Source organism: Zootoca vivipara, chromosome 14, assembly GCF_963506605.1.
Source record: "Zootoca vivipara chromosome 14, rZooViv1.1, whole genome shotgun sequence".
Classification (NCBI taxonomy): Eukaryota; Metazoa; Chordata; class Lepidosauria; order Squamata; family Lacertidae; genus Zootoca; species Zootoca vivipara.
This window is the reverse complement of record NC_083289.1, coordinates 14,308,299-14,325,514: the sequence shown is the minus strand read 5'-3', so window position 1 is coordinate 14,325,514 and position 17,216 is coordinate 14,308,299. Positions and strand designations below refer to the sequence as shown.

The following is a 17,216-nucleotide window of genomic DNA, read 5'->3' as shown; positions in this document are numbered from 1 at the left end:
AAGCATCAGTTGCAGTGCAAGAGGTTGCAGCTGGTGGAGAAAATGGTTAGACCTCTTTTATGCATAGAAGTACTTTTAAGTGTCCACTAGAGGATCTTTGACTCCTGAAACTCGCAGAGGAGTAAATTGAATTGTAACACGCTCTAAAAGTAAACCAAGACTTGTTTATATAAGGTTTTATCGGTCTCTAATTTTACCCTAAAAATGTTTTCAAAGTTACGTGATTTGGAAGAAAACGAATTATTTTTTTGCCTCTTCTGACTGATTGTTAAGAATACATTGGGTCAGGGGGTCGCTTTGATGTGGATTTCCAGTGGGCGGATTCCTTTCCCTTTCCATTATAGCCCAGTAATCTTCCACAAAGCTGTTTTAGAGACTTTCCTGGGGAAAGTTCAAAGGAGTCCTTGTTTAACAAGACACACAGAGATGAAAATGTCAGAGAGACAATCAAAAGTCATTCACTGGAAACAGTATTAATCACTGTGCAAAGCCAAGTTGCCCTTTTCTTGACAGCAATAAAAAAAAAACAACACATGGATGGCGAAAGCATTTGCTGTTGCAATTTATTAGAGAGATGACTGTTGAAGATATTTCTTGCTGTAAAAACATGGCACAGTTTTGTATAACATTAGTGGTTTTAGCAACATAGGCTACCATCCAGTGAGCCTTAAGGACGATTCTTCACTATGCACTGGACTGCAGACTACATGTCTAAATAGGGGTTATTCTACCCTGAGCCTGTATTCTGCTATATCACCATTAGATGAATATGTTAACACCAGCTGGTCAGCTCTACACATCCATTTTTGAGTGTGCAAATGAAACTAATGATAGGTTTTGCCCATACTGGGAAAATAAACCATCTTCCTACTCTGCCCTCCCCAAACACCTGAATTTTGGGCTCTCCCTACAAAACTGATTCGCGATACATATAGGATAAATAGAAGTACTTCTTTGCACCATGCACAATTATTTTCATAGGCTAACTACCATAAATTGCTGTGAGGAGGGCCTTCAGTCCAATCTAGCAGGCCTCTCCTTACCTGCTATTTCAACAACACATTTCAGCAGGGTTCCTTTTACCAAACACCAATACCATAGAAATACTATCCCTTTTCAGAATTATAAGGCTCTAGTGCAAGCCCTATCAGTGCATGGTAGATCATAGCAAGAACTAGGAGTAAGATGCCTTGTATAGCCTGATTATCATCTTCCAAAGCAACTATTCTATTCCGAACTTCAAAATAGAAAGCGTAATGCTGGTGGTAAACAAAAGAAGTTTAAAGATCTCTCAAGGCAAATCTAAAAAAATGTAGTATAAACACCCACCACTGGGAAACACTGGCCTGCGAGCGCTCCAATTGGAGAACAGCCTTTACCAAAGGGGTCATGGGATGTGAAGACACTCAAACTCAGGACAAAAGGGAGAAACGTGCTAAGAGGAAGGTACGCTTGGCAAAACCTCACCGTGATCATCTCCCGCCCGGAAACCTATGTCCCCACTGTGGAAGGACGTGTGGATCCAGAATTACAGACTCATTGTTAAGACCGTGTTTATGGAAGACAATCTCACTGGACTACGAATGATCACCAAAGATGAAGAGGTTCAAGGATAATGGAAGTTGGAGTCCAACAACATTGGGAGGGCCCCCGGTTCCCCACCCCATCATAAAATGCAAGCATGACTTAAGCAATGGGCAAGGGCTTTAGTTCAGTGATACATCGCCTGATTTGCATGTCAGAGGTGCCAGGATGAATCCCTGGCACCTCCAGTTAAAAGGATCTCAGCTGACTTCTGATCTTGGAGAGCAGCTGGCAGTTGAAGGAAACTGTACTGTGCTAGATGGATCAATATGACCAAAATAGTTTCAATGGGAAAGAGGGGAAGATTTTGCCCAGGGGTAGCTTATTTCCTTGGAAGATCAGTAGCACAATTCTAGTTTCCCCTAGCTATATTCTTGAAGGAGCAGGAACCCTGAAAGTATCTAATATGGTCAATCTTATTCAGCTACAAGTGATCGCCAAAGAAGAAGAAGAAGATGACAGCCTAAATAATCAAAAGAAGAAATTAATGTGTAAGTAAAATCAAAATCAAATGTTCAATGACTTCATTTATTTCACTATAGTAATTTAGAAACTTTGCTCTGTTTTTCTCCCCACCTGCCTATGGTTTCTGAACCTCATTGTGAACCTTAAGAAAAAGAGTTAAAGGGCAAAGGAAATGGAAATAATTGTAGGCACTCTCACTGAATGAAACTTAGGCATACTTCTAAACATCACCACTCCTCAGGAACAAACTCACTGGAATTGCTTCTGGAATCATATATTTTGCTTTTAGTGAAAAATCAGATTTTTTTAGTATCCCTTTGTATCCATTGATCAATGATATCTACTGAAACGAGTTAAGTAACTAGCTGTCAATATGGTTAAGGGTGTGTGCCTTTAAATCACAACCGGTACTTGGATTAAATGAGTTGTTCCGAAGAGGAGAACACAGCTGGTCCTTTGGTAACTGCGAATCTGGCACATCCCCTTTAAACAGATTGTTAGGCCAATAGTAACATCTCCTGTGCGAAATGTATTGTGTAGCAAGCCTGCAAGCTTCTTAATAAACAAGGGCTTTGGGTAGAAGTTAGGAAGCACTTGTAACATGTGTACTTCAGTTTTAATGCACCCTTTGTTGGGGAGTGGGGGGAAACCATTTAAAGGAGTGAATGTCTGTCCCGCAGAACACTTACTTCTGGGTTTGTTGTGTTCGGGAGCCAAAACATACACATACCAAGGCATTCGAGAACCAAGGTACAACTGTCTAATAATTTGCTTCATTTGCAATGTAAAGTGCAGAGCTCAGGTGTGCTGAAAGGAGTGGGCAGAGGACCCTTAATTCCTTTGCAAGCCTTCTAACTTCAGTTGGAAGGAAATGCAACTTTCTCTGCAAATTTGTATTTCTCCTGGTAAATTTATTTCCGAATCCAGCAGGAAACTTTTGTTTGGCAGTACCAAAGCTGTCAACCTGAAATGGACATAGGAGTAGTCATTCTAGTAAACCTGCTATTATAATATTACCAAAGCAATTTTATAGCTTAATTTAGACCCAAACATGTTTACCGTTGGCATCCTGCTGAATACATTAGCCTGGATTTTTGTTATTTATTTATTTTGGTCTACTGAAATATTGTTCCAGTCATTTTTTAGTAAACAGTTACATCACCAGGATTAAGTCATCCCTGACGGTGAAGGGTGCATTCCTATAGAGTGAAACAGCTGAACTCAGTTTTACTATGTTTAAGAAAAGAGACTCCATGTTGGCATTTTCCCTGCTTATTACAGTCTGAAAACATTTCTATTTAGAGGCAACAGGCTCAGTTTTATTTCAGGCAACATTCCCATAACAGTCCAGCTTTTTTTAAAGTGTCAAATTTAGCAAAGAAGGGGGGGAGACAGAAAATCCCCCCCAACAAAACAATATACACTGTCAGTTCACGTTGAAAACATAACAGCCACCAGTACTTCTCTCTAAAATATGTAAGTTGATATAAACCCTCCAAACATCCAAATTGGTGCTTATTAAAAAATATGTTCAAATGTAGCAAGAGCAGTAAAGTCCCCAGACCATTTGGAGTCTCTTGGCAACCATAAGAGAGATTTGACTCAGATGATAAGCCGTGGGTTTGGATTTAGGATTGAACTAAAAAGGACAGGAACATTTTGCATTCTTACAAACAAACAAACAAAAAAACCGTCTAGCCAACTGTGCAATTTATTTAATTCAATTGTTACCAATAAGTTTAAAAGAATAAAGTACAATGGATCGTAAGGAATATTTTAGGGGGTTGTTTTTTGTTATTCACATGAAAAAGATATTGCCTTAGTCTTTTCCTGCTGACTTGGCATTCTTTATCAATTTGTACATAAACGAGAAGAAGAAAAGGAGGTTGTCATACTGTCCTTCATATTTTTCTTTCAAGAATTCCTTATGATAGTCGACTAGGAAATAATAAATTGCTTCGATGGTAGACAGGTACGTCTCTGGCTTTCCTTTCTGATGACGCCAAAAGCAGGTTTTCCGCGACTTCAGTTCAATTTGCAGCAATCCTGCATTAAGAGAGGTAACAAAACAGAACGTGTATATGCTAAATTGTACATATGACTCAAATCAGCTACTGGTAAAAGGCTGATAACAGAGACACTACAGACGCTCTCAGGCAGAGGGGAGCTCTGGTTATAGGACGCGTGCGACTCCCTTGTTACAACAGCTCCGATGGCTACTGGTCTGTTTCCGGGCACAATCTCAAGTGTTGGTTATGGCCAAGGCTATCTGAAGGAACCTGCCCAGACTTTTAAGATCTTTGGTCCCACCACCCTCACAGGCATGGCTGGTGGGAACACGGAGAGGACCTGGTTGGTGACTGCTCACAGACTTTGAAACCCCCTTTCTAGAAAAGTAAGACAGGCTCCCTTCTAATTGCTTTTCCACTAGCACAGACATAAGCAAACTCGGCCCTCCAGATGGTTTGGGACTACAACTCCCATTATCCCTAGCTAACAGGACCAGTGGGAATTGTAGTCTCAAACAGCTGGAGGGCTGAGTTTGCCTATGGCTGCACTAGCAGGTAGAAGCTTTTTAGTGTTCAATGTTTTATTTAGGTTGGAAACCGCCCAGAGTGGCTGGGGCAACCCAGTCAGATGGGTGGGGTACAAATATTAAGAATATAAAATAAAATAATAATAATAATAATATATTTATACCCCACCCATCTGGATGGGTTTCCCTAGCCACTCTGGAAGGCTCCCAATATTAATAATAATTTTAAAAAGCAACAAAACATCAAACATTAAAAACTTCCCTAAACAGGGCTGCCTTCAGGTGTCTTCTAAAAGTCAGAGAGTTGTTTATTTCCTTGACATCTGATAGGAGGGCATTCCACAGGGCGGGTGCCACTACCAAGAAGGCCCTCTGCCCTCTGATCATTAATTCCAACCAGCCTTTGAGAACTGACTGTTTTTTAAGGAAAGGGTTTTAATAGTGCTGTTCTATTTTATTACCCATATTTCAATAGATTTGTTTCTTATATTTTTAAAATTCTACTAGAGTTTAATTAATTTTTAACATTAATCTTTTATCCTTTTTTTATCCTTTTGTGTTTTATCTGTGTTGTTTTGATTTGTGGAAGCTGCCTTGAGTCCCAATACAGGAAAAGGGCAGGATATAAATAAATATAACAATTTTCTCTAATCAGGAAACCAGTCCACTTAGGGGCTGGATGCAACGGACTGTACCTGGTGTTGGACCACAAGGCATTTAATTGCGACCAGAACCATGCCCATGTACAGCTATGGGGATCCATTGCTCCATCTGTATGGATTGTTCAATTTCTTCATGCCTAGCAGTAATGAGACTGATGTGTCAAGCACATCCCTTCGATTTGCACTTTTATTAATCTGCAGCACTGGCCTTTAGAATTTGGTGTTAACATACCTTGGAGCCGCTCATCTGTGATTATTTTGTTCGTTTGATTCCAGGTGCTATCAATAAATACAATTTTCTTCAACGGAGCATTTTCGCTCATGCTGTGAAACTGGTGTTTGCCCAAGTCGTTTTCACTGCCTGACTCTGTTTTCGCACATTTGAGGACTGGTTCTGCTGATGGGTCCTCGTCCTCGCCACAGTCAACCTTCTTCTTAGATTTGTTTTGCAAACACAGGGGGATGTCATTTATTGAGACTGAATTAGGCCCAGGAAAGATAAGTGCAATCTAGAAGAAAAACAGACACAATGTTGGAGCTATTGGGATGGGAGGGATCCGTGCAAGGTACCACAGCTACTAAAAAAACCAGAACTACCTCTCAGCACAGCATCTTCATAAACACTAATGTCAACAGGAACCAACAAAAGAGCAAGTGACATGATCCTCCCTCTCATAAAACATGCAGGAAAAAATGGATAGAATGCAGGACAGACTCTTTGCCTGCTCACAAGCTGGACTAACCAATTTCTCTGACACCCAGAAGCAAAAACTGCTGGTGGGCAGGGGTGTGGGTGGGTATCACATCCTACCCACCCCAACAACAACAACAACAACAACAACAATTTATTTATACCCCGCCCATCTGGCTGGGTTTCCCCAGCCACTCTGGCTGGCTTCCAACAGAAAAATAAAACACAGTAATCCATTAAACATTAAAAGCCTCCCTGAACAGGGCTGACTTCAGATGTCTTCTAAAAGTATGGTAGTTGTTTTCCTCTTTGACATCTGTTGGGAGGGCTTTCCACAGGGCAGGCGCCACCACCGAGAAGGCCCTCTGCCTAGTTCCCTGCAACTTGGCTTCTCGCAACGAGGGAACCGCCAGAAGGCCCTCGGTGCTGGACCTCAAGTGAAAGTGAACTTGTCGCAGTAAGTTCAACTTTCTATTTCCTTGCACATTCAGCCTATAGGTAAAGGTTAAAGGTAAAGCACCCCTGGACGGTTAGGTCCAAGTCAAAGGCGACTATGGGGTGAGCCCTTATATTCTCTTTGTGGAGATTTGGAACACTAGCAGCATTGTGGATTTCAGCAAGAAGGAAAGAGGAAGGAAAAGAAGAAGAATCTCCCCCATGCTACTTCTAGACAACCCCTTACTTCGTCTCTCATTCCTTCGTAGTCTGGAATACAAGGGTATGTGTAAATGGTAACTTCTTCGGGCGCCAGGAGCTTGGCATGTACAGCTGTGCTTTTGCCATCCGTTTCATTGGGATGCTTAATGATGTCAATTTTCAATGGAAGCTGCAACCAAGAGCACAGCACATTCATTGGAGAAAATTCCATTTCATAAGAAAAATAAGTAATTGGCTAAACATTTTGCATTTGGGTACAGGCAGCAGTGTACAAGATACACACACTTTGCATCGGTGCATATTAAAAGTCACTGTTTTCCTCAGCAGATCTGCTTAAAGCAGTGGGAACGCACAATGACCAGACAACTTCCAGCAAAATAAATTGTTAGCAAAATACTAAACATTGTGAAGTGTAGAGAGAAGCACTAGGAACTGTATGCTGCTGCTGTTGCTGCTGCTGTTGAAATTGTGAATTTTTTTACCCATCTTTCACCAGCAGGTCCTCGGGCAGGTTACAAGAGTTTAAAATTCATATTAAAAACATATATTAAAAACATATATTAAACACACACACACACACACACACACACACACACACACACACACACGTCCAGTAGCACCTTAGAGACAAACTAAGTTTGTTCTTGGTATAAGCTATACCTTTGTGTATATAACATTAATGTATGCCATCTAATGCCAGCAGTACCCTTCAGCTCTAAATATTGGACAAATAGGCCAAACCCTACACCAAAGGATAAATGGACATAAATCTGACATCAGGAATCACAAGACAGAGAAGCCAGTAGGAGAACACTTCAATCTCCCAGGACATTCAATACAGGATCTCAAAGCAGCTGTCTTATTACAAAAGAATTTCAGAAATAGGCTTGAAAGAGAAGTTGCTGAATTACAACTTATCACTAAACTGAAAACTATGGAGAGACCTGGTCTTAATAGAGATACTGGATTCCTGTCTTATTACATCTGCATACTATCCCTTGTTTTTTCCTGTAGGACTAATTGCAGTCGTTAACAGTCAACAGCCCCTTCATGGATCAATGCCTTGTCGTGGCGAAGGGGCTTGAATAACTCAGAGAAGCTATGAGCTATGCCATGCAGGGCCACCCAAGATGGACAGGTCATAGTGGAGAGTTTTGACTAAACGTGATCCACCTGGAGAAGGAACTGGCAAGCCACTCCAGTATCCCTGCCAAGAAAACTCCATGGACAAAGACAACAGGCATATAAAAGTTATGACGCTGGAAGATGAGCCCCTCAGGTCGGAAGGCGTCCAACATGCTACTGAGGAAGAGCGGAGGACAAGTACAAGTAGATTCAGAGCTGATGAAGCGGCTGGGCCAAAGCCGAAAGGACGCTCAGTTGCGGATATGCCTGGAAGCGAAAGGAAAGTCCGATGCTGTAAAGAAAAATATTGCATAGGAACCTGGAATGTAAGAACCATGAGTGGAGGTAAGCTGGATGTGGTCAAAAATGAGATGGCAAGAATAAATATCGACATCCTGGGCATCAGTGAACTAAAATGGAAGGGAATGGGCGAATTCAGTTCGGGTGACTATCATATCTACTACTGTGGGCAAGAATCCCGTAGTAGAAATGGAGTGGCCCTCATAGTCAACAAAAGAGTGGCAAAAGCTGTAATGGGATGCAATCTCAAAAATGACAGAATGATCTCGATACGAATCCAAGGCAGACCTTTTAACATCACAGTAATCCAAGTTTATGCACCAACTACCGGTGCTGAAGAAAGTGAAATTGACCAATTCTATGAAGACCTACAACACCTTCTAGAAATGACACCAAAGAAGGATGTTCTTCTCATTACAGGGGATTGGAATGCTAAAGTAGGGAATCAAGAGATAAAAGGAACAACTGGCAAGTTTGGCCTGGGAGTTCAAAATGAAGCAGGGCACAGGCTAATAGAGTTCTGTCAAGAGAACAAGCTGGTCATCACAAACACTCTCTTCCAACAACACAAGAGAAGACTCTACACATGGATATCACCAAATGGGCAGCATCGAAATCAGATTGATTATATTCTCTGCAGCCAAAGATGGAGAAGCTCTATACAGTCAGCAAAAACAAGACCTGGAGCTGACTGTAACTCAGATCATCAGCTTCTTATAGCAAAATTCCAGCTTAAACTGAAGAAAGTAGGAAAAACCACTGGGCCAGTAAGATACAATCTGGATCAAATCCCTTATGAATACACAGTGGAAGTGAGGAACAGGTTTAAGGATTTAGATTTGGTGGACAGAGTGCCTGAAGAACTATGGATGGAGGCTCGTAACATTATACAGGAGGCAGCAACGAAAACCATCCCAAGGAAAAGGAAATGCAAGAAAGCAAAATGGCTATCCAACGAGGCCTTACAAATAGCGGAGGAGAGGAGGCAAGCAAAATGCAAGGGAGATAGGGAAAGATACAGGAAACTGAATGCAGATTTCCAAAAAACAGCAAGGAGAGACAAGAGGGTCTTCTTAAATGAGCAATGCAAAGAAATAGAGGAAAACAATAGAATGGGGAAAACCAGAGATCTGTTCAAGAAAATTGGAGATATGAAAGGAGCATTTCGTACAAAGATTACCATAATCAAGGACAAAAGTGGTAAGGACCTAACAGAAGCAGAAGACATCAAGAAGAGGTGGCAAGAATACACAGAGGAATTATACCAGAAAGATATGGAGGTCTCGTACACCCCAGGTAGTGTGGTTGCTGACCTTGAGCCAGACATCTTGGAGAGTGAAGTCAAATGGGCCTTAGAAAGCACTGCTAATAACAAGGCCAGTGGAAGTGATGATATTCCAGCTGAACTATTTAAAATCTTAAAAGATGATGCTGTTAAGGTGCTACACCCAATATGCCAGCAAGTTTGGAAAACTCAGCAATGGCCAGAGGATTGGAGAAGATCAGTCTACATCCCAATTCCAAAGAAGGGCAGTGCCAAAGAATGCTCCAACTACCGCACAATTGTGCTCATTTCACACGCTAGCAAGGTTATGCTTAAAGTTCTACAAGGCAGGCTTAGGCAGTATGTGGATCGAGAACTCCCAGAAGTGCAAGCTGGATTTCGAAAGGGCAGAGGAACCAGAGACCAAATAGCAAACATGCGCTGGATTATGGAGAAAGCTAGAGAGTTCCAGAAAAACGTCTACTTCTGCTTCATTGACTATGCAAAAGCCTTTGACTGTGTCGACCACAGCAAACTATGGCAAGTTCTTAAAGAAATGGGAGTGCCTGATCACCTCATCTGTCTCCTGAGAAATCTCTATGTGGGACAAGAAGCTACAGTTAGAACTGGATATGGAACAACTGATTGGTTCAAAATTGGGAAAGGAGTACGACAAGGTTGTATATTGTCTCCCTGCTTATTTAACTTATATGCAGAATTCATCATGCGAAAGGCTGGACTAGATGAATCCCAAGCCGGAATTAAGATTGCCGGAAGAAATATCAACAACCTCAGATATGCAGATGACACAACCTTGATGGCAGAAAGTGAGGTGGAATTAAAGAACCTTTTAATGAGGGTGAAAGAGGAGAGCGCAAAATATGGTCTGAAGCTCAACATCAAAAAAACCAAGATCATGGCCACTGGTCCCATCACCTCCTGGCAAATAGAAGGGGAAGAAATGGAGGCAGTGAGAGATTTTACTTTCTTGGGCTCCTTGATCACTGCAGATGGTGACAGCAGTCACGAAATTAAAAGACGCCTGCTTCTTGGGAGAAAAGCAATGACAAACCTAGACAGCATCTTAAAAAGCAGAGACATCACCTTGCCGACAAAGGTCCGTATAGTTAAAGCTATGGTTTTCCCAGTAGTGATATATGGAAGTGAGAGCTGGACCATAAAGAAGGCTGATCGCCGAAGAATTGATGCTTTTGAATTATGGTGCTGGAGGAGACTCTTGAGAGTCCCATGGACTGCTAGAAGATCAAACCTCTCCATTCTTAAGGAAATCAGCCCTGAGTGCTCCCTGGAAGGACAGATCGTGAAGCTGAGGCTCCAATACTTTGGCCACCTCATGAGAAGAGAAGAATCCTTGGAAAAGACCTTGATGCTGGGAAAGATGGAGGGCACAAGGAGAAGGGGACGACAGAGGACAAGATGGTTGGACAGTGTTCTCGAAGCTACGAACATGAGTTTGACCAAACTGCGGGAGGCAGTGCAAGACAGGAGTGCCTGGCGTGCTATGGTCCATGGGGTCACGAAGAGTCGGACACGACTAAACGACTAAACAACAACAACAACAACAACAGTCAACAGGTTTACCATACCCACTGAGTCAATCACCTATCTCCTACTACCCTCCTGAGAAAAAACCCCACTCCACCCTCCCACTATATATAAGGGTCTGGTGACTTCTGTTTCAGTGTATCTGAAGAAGTGTGCATGCACACAATAGCTTATACAGTGGAACCTCGGTTTATGAACACCTCGGTTTATGAATTTTCGGTTTATGAACGCCACGGACCCATCTGGAACGGATTAATTCATTTTCCATTACTTTCAATGGGAAAGTTTGCTTCAGTTTATGAACGCTTCAGTTTATGAACAGACTTCCGGAACCAATTACACCCATGCTTCAGTTTATGAACGCTTCAGTTTAAGTACTCCGCGGACCCGTCTGAAACGGATTAATCCACTTTCCATTACTTTCAATGGGAAAGTTTGCTTCAGTTTATGAACGCTTACTCCGCGGACCGTCTGGAACGGATTAATTCACTTTCCATTACTTTCAATGGGAAAGTTCGCTTCAGTTTATGAACGCTTCAGTTTATGAACAGACTTCCGGAACCAATTGTGTTCATAAACCGAGGTACCACTGTACCAAGAACAAACTTACCGTAGTTGGTCTTTAAGGTGCTACTGGACAATTATATATATATATATATATATATATATATATATATATATATATATATATATATATCGAATGCGTCAGACCAACACAGCTACCTACCTGAATCTACTATTAAAAACAATTCAAACAAATTAGTCACAATAATAGGTGGGTTCTGAAAACACACACCTCAGGAGTCAAAGACCAAGGTTAATAGTTGTCTTCACCAAAGGTGTACAGCAAAGGTGCTGGTCACACCTCTGTGGGAGAAAATTCCACAATTTAGGGTCTCCCACAGAGAATGCCTTCTTCTGCGCCAACAGCCCCCCCTCCCGCCCAATGTCTGAGGTCAGCAGAACTACTGAGAGAGCCCCCTCTGCTTATCTTGACAGCTGAAAGGGTCTGTAGTGAAGGAAGCTGTCTCTCAGAAATTTGAAACCTAAATCAATTAGGACTTTAAACAGAGGAGAAAGAGGGGACGTTAGGGTGGAGGCAAAGGATGGCACAGTATGGAATGCTTCTTCTTTTGCTCAATTTGAAGGTGCCACTAGCATGAGACCTCTGGGTATAAGGTGGTATATAAATTCAGTAAATAATAATAATAATAATAATAATAATAATAATAATAATAATAATAATAATAAATAAGACTGATAGCTACCAGCGTCAGTCCTTCCACTATTACTATTATTATTTATTAGAAGGCCCTGCCAAGAAAGACTCAGTAGATCTGCTCCATTGGTCTTTTAGGAAGGTTATTTAAAAAGAGAGATGCTTTTAAATGATGTAAGATCATGTAAAAATTAAAAACCTGCTTTTAAGTATATTCTGAGCCCTATGGCTCAAAGCAGCAGGGTGCAGACTGACTGAATGAAAGATGTTACTGCCTTTTACACAACCTACTCTAACTGGAAGTCATCTCCAAGGTATCAGAAAGACGTCTTTCCTATTAAAAAGGACCTTGGATAGCAACTGATTTGCAGTACTAGGGATTCCATCTGGAATCAGGGCCCCCTCTTCTTCTTGTACCACTAGAGTTTGGCAAGCCTGTAGCAAGCTCTGAAGAAAAACAGAGTTTTGGGTTGCCGCAGCTTGTTTTCAAAACTATATTGCAAAAACACAAGTCTCACTTCATTCTTCCCCAGTTTGTTTATTAGAATGATTCACTGCGACTAAAATTTGCTAAAATTGACAAATTAGATCAAAAATAAGATATATCTTGCACTAACCTTCACAACAGGAATTTCTCCGGTGGGAACAGTTTCAACTGGAACATAGCATGTGTAACAATAGAACATCCTTGAACTATTACATCTGGGACATTTTGATCTCCCTTGTTTTGGGGCTCTTTCAAGAACAGTCTGAGGCGCTAGATGCAGGTTTTCAAGTGGTGTTTCCTGCAACATCGACGTATTCTGTGAATCTAAACTATTCAGGCCTTCAAAATTTCTTTTTATTCCCTGGTGGTTCTTTTGGTCTTCTGAAATCACAGATGAATTTAAAGACATCTTACTTTCATGCAATATCCTTGGACCTGTTACAGGGAGAATAAAAATCACAACAGCTTTCAACAATGACCAATTTCCACAGAAACATTTTGTTAGTCACAGCAAAACTTTTATGATTTTAGATCAACTTAAGTCAATGGCTATTTTGATTTAAAAAACAGAAACAAAAAACTAGGGATGCTTTTGAAGATCTTCTATTTTGAAAACTCTTTATGGTGGGACATATCTTTTGACGACTGGGTACAAGATTGCAGTCTTAATGTCTTCCTGATGGCTGCAAGTTTCACATACACGTTTACCCATAAATAAGACCCACTGAGTTCAGTGGGGTGGCTTAAAGGAAAAGGTAAAGGGACCCCTGACCATTAGGTCTAGTCGCAGATGACTCTAGGGTTGCAGTGCTCATCTCGCTTTACTGGCCAAGGGACTAAGCCACTTCTGGCGAACCAGAGCAGCGCACGGAAACGCTGTTTACCTTCCCACCGGAGCGGTACCTATTTATCTACTTGCACTTTGGCATGCTTTCGAACAGCTAGGTTGACAGAAGCAGGGACCCAACAATGGGAGCTCACGCCGTCGCAGGGATTTGAACTGCCGACCCTCTGATCAGCAAGCCCTAGGCTCAGTGGGGTGGCTTAGCTCCAGGTAAATGCATGTATAACCACAACCCAAACCTTTGGAAAAGTCAAGTAGCCCTACAAATGCAAAAACAAAGCAATTATAACATTTTCTCTGTAAACATTGTCCACGGAACATTGCTAGTTTATATATTTTGCCAACCGTCTGGAGTTAACATTTGTAACGGCTGTTTATGTAGTGGTACTTTTTAAAGAAATTGATAACTTTCCAGCTTCACAAAACTTGGAACCGTCACTTTTCATGGTGCAAGAACACAGCAAAGGTTCTAAATTTGCTTTTGTTGTTTTCATGTAACAAACCTCACTTCCAATTTGCAGTTTTAGTGCTTTCTCCTCCTGAATGGGGGAAAAAATTGAGTCAGTTTACTCTGGAAAGCTCGCGAAGTGAGTGAAGAAAGAATCTCAGGTTTGGGCTAAAACCTTCTAACCACACAGATTCCTCAGCAAGAGAGCAGGAAGTTATTCAATTTGTTATGCATTCCCAGCCTACAAACAGATTCGCTTTACTATAATGTCTCATGGCAGATTGGTGTTTAAATCTGAAGCCCCAAAGAGCTGTCATTGAGACTGTACGGGTGAATGCTACTAGCAAAGGAAAGGCAAAAACTTCCATAGTCTCCTGAAAATGTACCTGCAAAAGTTGTCACTCTGAATTTACATTGCTTGAGACAAGTTAAAATATGCAGCACCTATGCCACACATTACATGGAGGGAGGGGGGGGTATGTGCACAGGATTATGAAACTAGGACCGTGCAGGTTTCTTCCCATGAACCATCTCAGTTGTGTTCAAGCTAGTTCTTTTTTCACTCAGAGCACAGAGGTTCTGGCACAATGTATTGTACCTAGGGTGGTCAGATGCAAAAAACACAGGCCTCCTGCACCTTTAATAGTTAGGTCATGTCCTACATATAACTTCTGAAGGTACAGGAGCCTTTTTGGATTTTTGCAACAAGCCACCCAGATTCTAATGTACTCCATTAATTGTAGTTTTTATCATCTACAATACTGTCTTATTTTATAGTACAGCACATTGATTATTGCTTTCATTTTATGGCTCAATGGTCTCGTTAGATAATTCATGATAAATTGCTGTTTTGGGGGTTGTTTTTAAAAGTCTGGAATGGATTAATCCGTTTTGCATTACTTTCTATGGGAAAGCACACCTTGGTTTTTGGAAAGCTTTGCTTTTGGAACGGACTTCCGGAACGGATTAAGTTTGAGAACCAAGGTACCACTGTACCTGCAAAGTTGACCAAATAAATTACATCTTTCACATTTTGTCAGTGGAACTCAGGCACATATTGTATTAATGAATGCTTCGTTCCAACTGCTGATCAGAGTCGCATATTTCTGTCCAAGAACCATAAGGCCAAGTTGGATCACTGTTACTTGGACTGCATGCACACTATACTTTTAAAGCACACTCAAAGCACATTTCTCCCCTCAAATAATTCTTGGTGCTGTAGTTTGTCAACAAGTTGCTGGGAATTGTAAGAATGTATGGGTAAATACAGTGCCCCAAATTCCCTTTTTTTTGGGGGGGGGGTTTATTGAGATGCACTTCAAATGTGTTTTAAAGGTGCAGTGTGTATGCAGGCTCACAGTCATTACTAAGATTTCTTAGCTGATATTTAAAATGACAGATTCCACTTCTAAGTCTCCCTCCCCCAATTCAACACCAGCCCAACTTGTGGATTGCACTAATACCACACACAGGAAATGTAAGATCATGTCATTCTCACAACTAGGAAAGCACAACTGAGGATCATTCTACAACATTTTGAGAATATGCGGGCAGGGGAAGAAATGACTTCCACATATTCAGGAACCACACTGGTAATTCACTGGAGTAGTACAATAACTGGCATACGGGGTGTTGTTTGCAACCAAGGAGATCCAAGCAGTTGGAGAACTCCGATTTCCCCCAGTCCTTTGCTGTATCTTATTGCCAACTCAAATCATCCCTGATCACTGGTTGTGCTAGCTAGGAATGATGGGAGTTGTAGTCCAACAACAGATGAGGACCTGAAGTTGAGAAAGGTTGCTCTAGTCTAGCCAATGTGTGCTCTGTTGATACAAACACAGCCTTAAGTGACTGGATAGTAAGCAAATATTCTTGCACTTGAGGAGACTCCAGGTTTTCATTTTGCCTCATAACAAAGTTTAGGCATCACATCAACTATATGCCCAACGTCAAGGTGTCTGAAAACCTGTGCCCAAACTGCTTTAAACTCCAAAACACATTTTTGCTTAACTTTATTAAGAACTAAGGCCTATGTGAATTTCCTTGAGGGTAGATCCTACAGGGTGATCAACACTCTAAAATCAAACTGTAAACCTGCAAGCCCAGGACAGGTACATTGTTCTTCACCAAAATTACTGGGACTTGCTTGCTCTAAAAACACCATTTTAATTTTAAGGCCGCAATCCTATGCATACTTATCTTAGAATAAACCTCAGTGAAAACAATGGGTAAACACATGCTTGCTTGAAAGTAAGTTCCATATTGGATCCATCAGAACTTTCAAATATATGTATTCTATATTTTGCGTCATAGCTCTCTTTTTATTAAGTTTTCTGCTTTACAATTTAAAATACCCCTTTTACATCCTTAAGATATCAATGACTTCCCTTCTTCTCTTTCCATGGTTCATTTTACATATCATAAATCCCTGCATACAAGAAGTGAGGTTACAGGGAGCCAGTCAGAGGGCCTTCTCGGTAGTGGCACCCACCCTGTGGAAATAAACAACTATCTGGGTTTCAGAAGACATCTGAAGGGAAGTTTTTAATGTTTGATATATTATCGTGTTTTTAATATTCTGTTGGGAGCCGCCCAGAGTGGCTGGGGAAACCCAGTCTGATGGGTGGAGTACTAATAATAATAATAATTACAGAAACTATACTGTTCAGTATTCCATTATTAGATCCATCAAATCTTGTTTACACTGTGGATTTCTTCAGCTCTTAAGCTGATCACTCGCACTGCGTTTTTATGATGATGATGATGATGATGATGATGATTGCTGTCCGTTCCTGTTGTAAACTGGTGCGAATACAAAAATAAAAAATAAAACTGTAACGACCTCACGCATTACTATTGCTATTATTAAACCATGCACAGGATCGGGCAAAGAAGCAACTTGGGAGAGGGTCTGAGGAAGCACCTTGGGGGACAATGAAAACCTCCATTCCCCTCCCATTCTTAATGGGAGACCTTCGGGGCCTCCAACCCCCCACCCCCACCCCGATCCCGAAATAAATAGAGAGCAGCACTTCGGTCTCGTTACAGCGGGCACCCCTTTCCCGAAGAAAAGGGAAACCAACCTACTTTTTGCAAAGCCTATGGGTTTTTCCTTCCGCCTCCTCAGGGTTGTGGGGAGGGGGGGGGTCAGTCACAGCCACTGCACCATAGAAAACGGCGTTTGTCCTCCGCTACCACCTTGTTGCAGCAGCAGCCGCACAAACACCCACACCCGGAAACGTGCGTGTATATATATTTGCATAGAGAGAGAAATATATATTTGTCGAGATACCTCTGCCTCGAGGTCGGAACTCAAGTGCCGGGGCCGGCGGGGAAGGCCGGAAGGATTTGAGGTGGAGGACGGAGGG

The 17,216-nt window shown here is 41.6% G+C and overlaps 1 protein-coding gene across 5 annotated transcripts; it reads right to left on the bottom strand.

The window, feature by feature from the left end:
• Window positions 1-3,744: 3,744 nt before the first annotated feature.
• DTWD1 (DTW domain containing 1) lies at window positions 3,745-17,216 on the bottom strand. Of its 5 annotated transcripts, none has more exons than XM_035131689.2 (5): window positions 17,141-17,216; window positions 12,687-12,991; window positions 6,621-6,764; window positions 5,480-5,756; window positions 3,745-4,095 (listed from the first exon to the last, which is right to left on the bottom strand). In XM_035131689.2, the coding sequence occupies exons 2-5, from the start codon at window positions 12,963-12,965 to the stop codon at window positions 3,869-3,871; spliced, it is 927 nt and encodes a 308-aa protein (XP_034987580.1). In that variant the 5' UTR covers window positions 12,966-12,991; window positions 17,141-17,216; the 3' UTR covers window positions 3,745-3,868. The 5 variants fall into 5 exon arrangements, with proteins under 5 accessions (XP_034987580.1, XP_060138379.1, XP_034987576.1 ...); XM_060282396.1 differs by lacking the exon at window positions 17,141-17,216 and adding an exon at window positions 16,936-17,115 and having other exon boundaries at window positions 12,687-16,650; XM_035131685.2 differs by lacking the exon at window positions 17,141-17,216 and adding an exon at window positions 16,936-17,115.

Coding starts and splice junctions, on each gene's coding strand:
- DTWD1 (XM_035131689.2), bottom strand. CDS start 12,965: ATGTCTTTAAATTCATCTGTGATTTCAGAAGACCAAAAGAACCACCAG. Junction 5,757..6,620: donor ACGAAGGAATGAGAGACGAA/GTAAGGGGTTGT, acceptor TTTTTCTTCTAG/ATTGCACTTATCTTTCCTGG. Junction 4,096..5,479: donor CACAGATGAGCGGCTCCAAG/GTATGTTAACAC, acceptor CTCTTAATGCAG/GATTGCTGCAAATTGAACTG.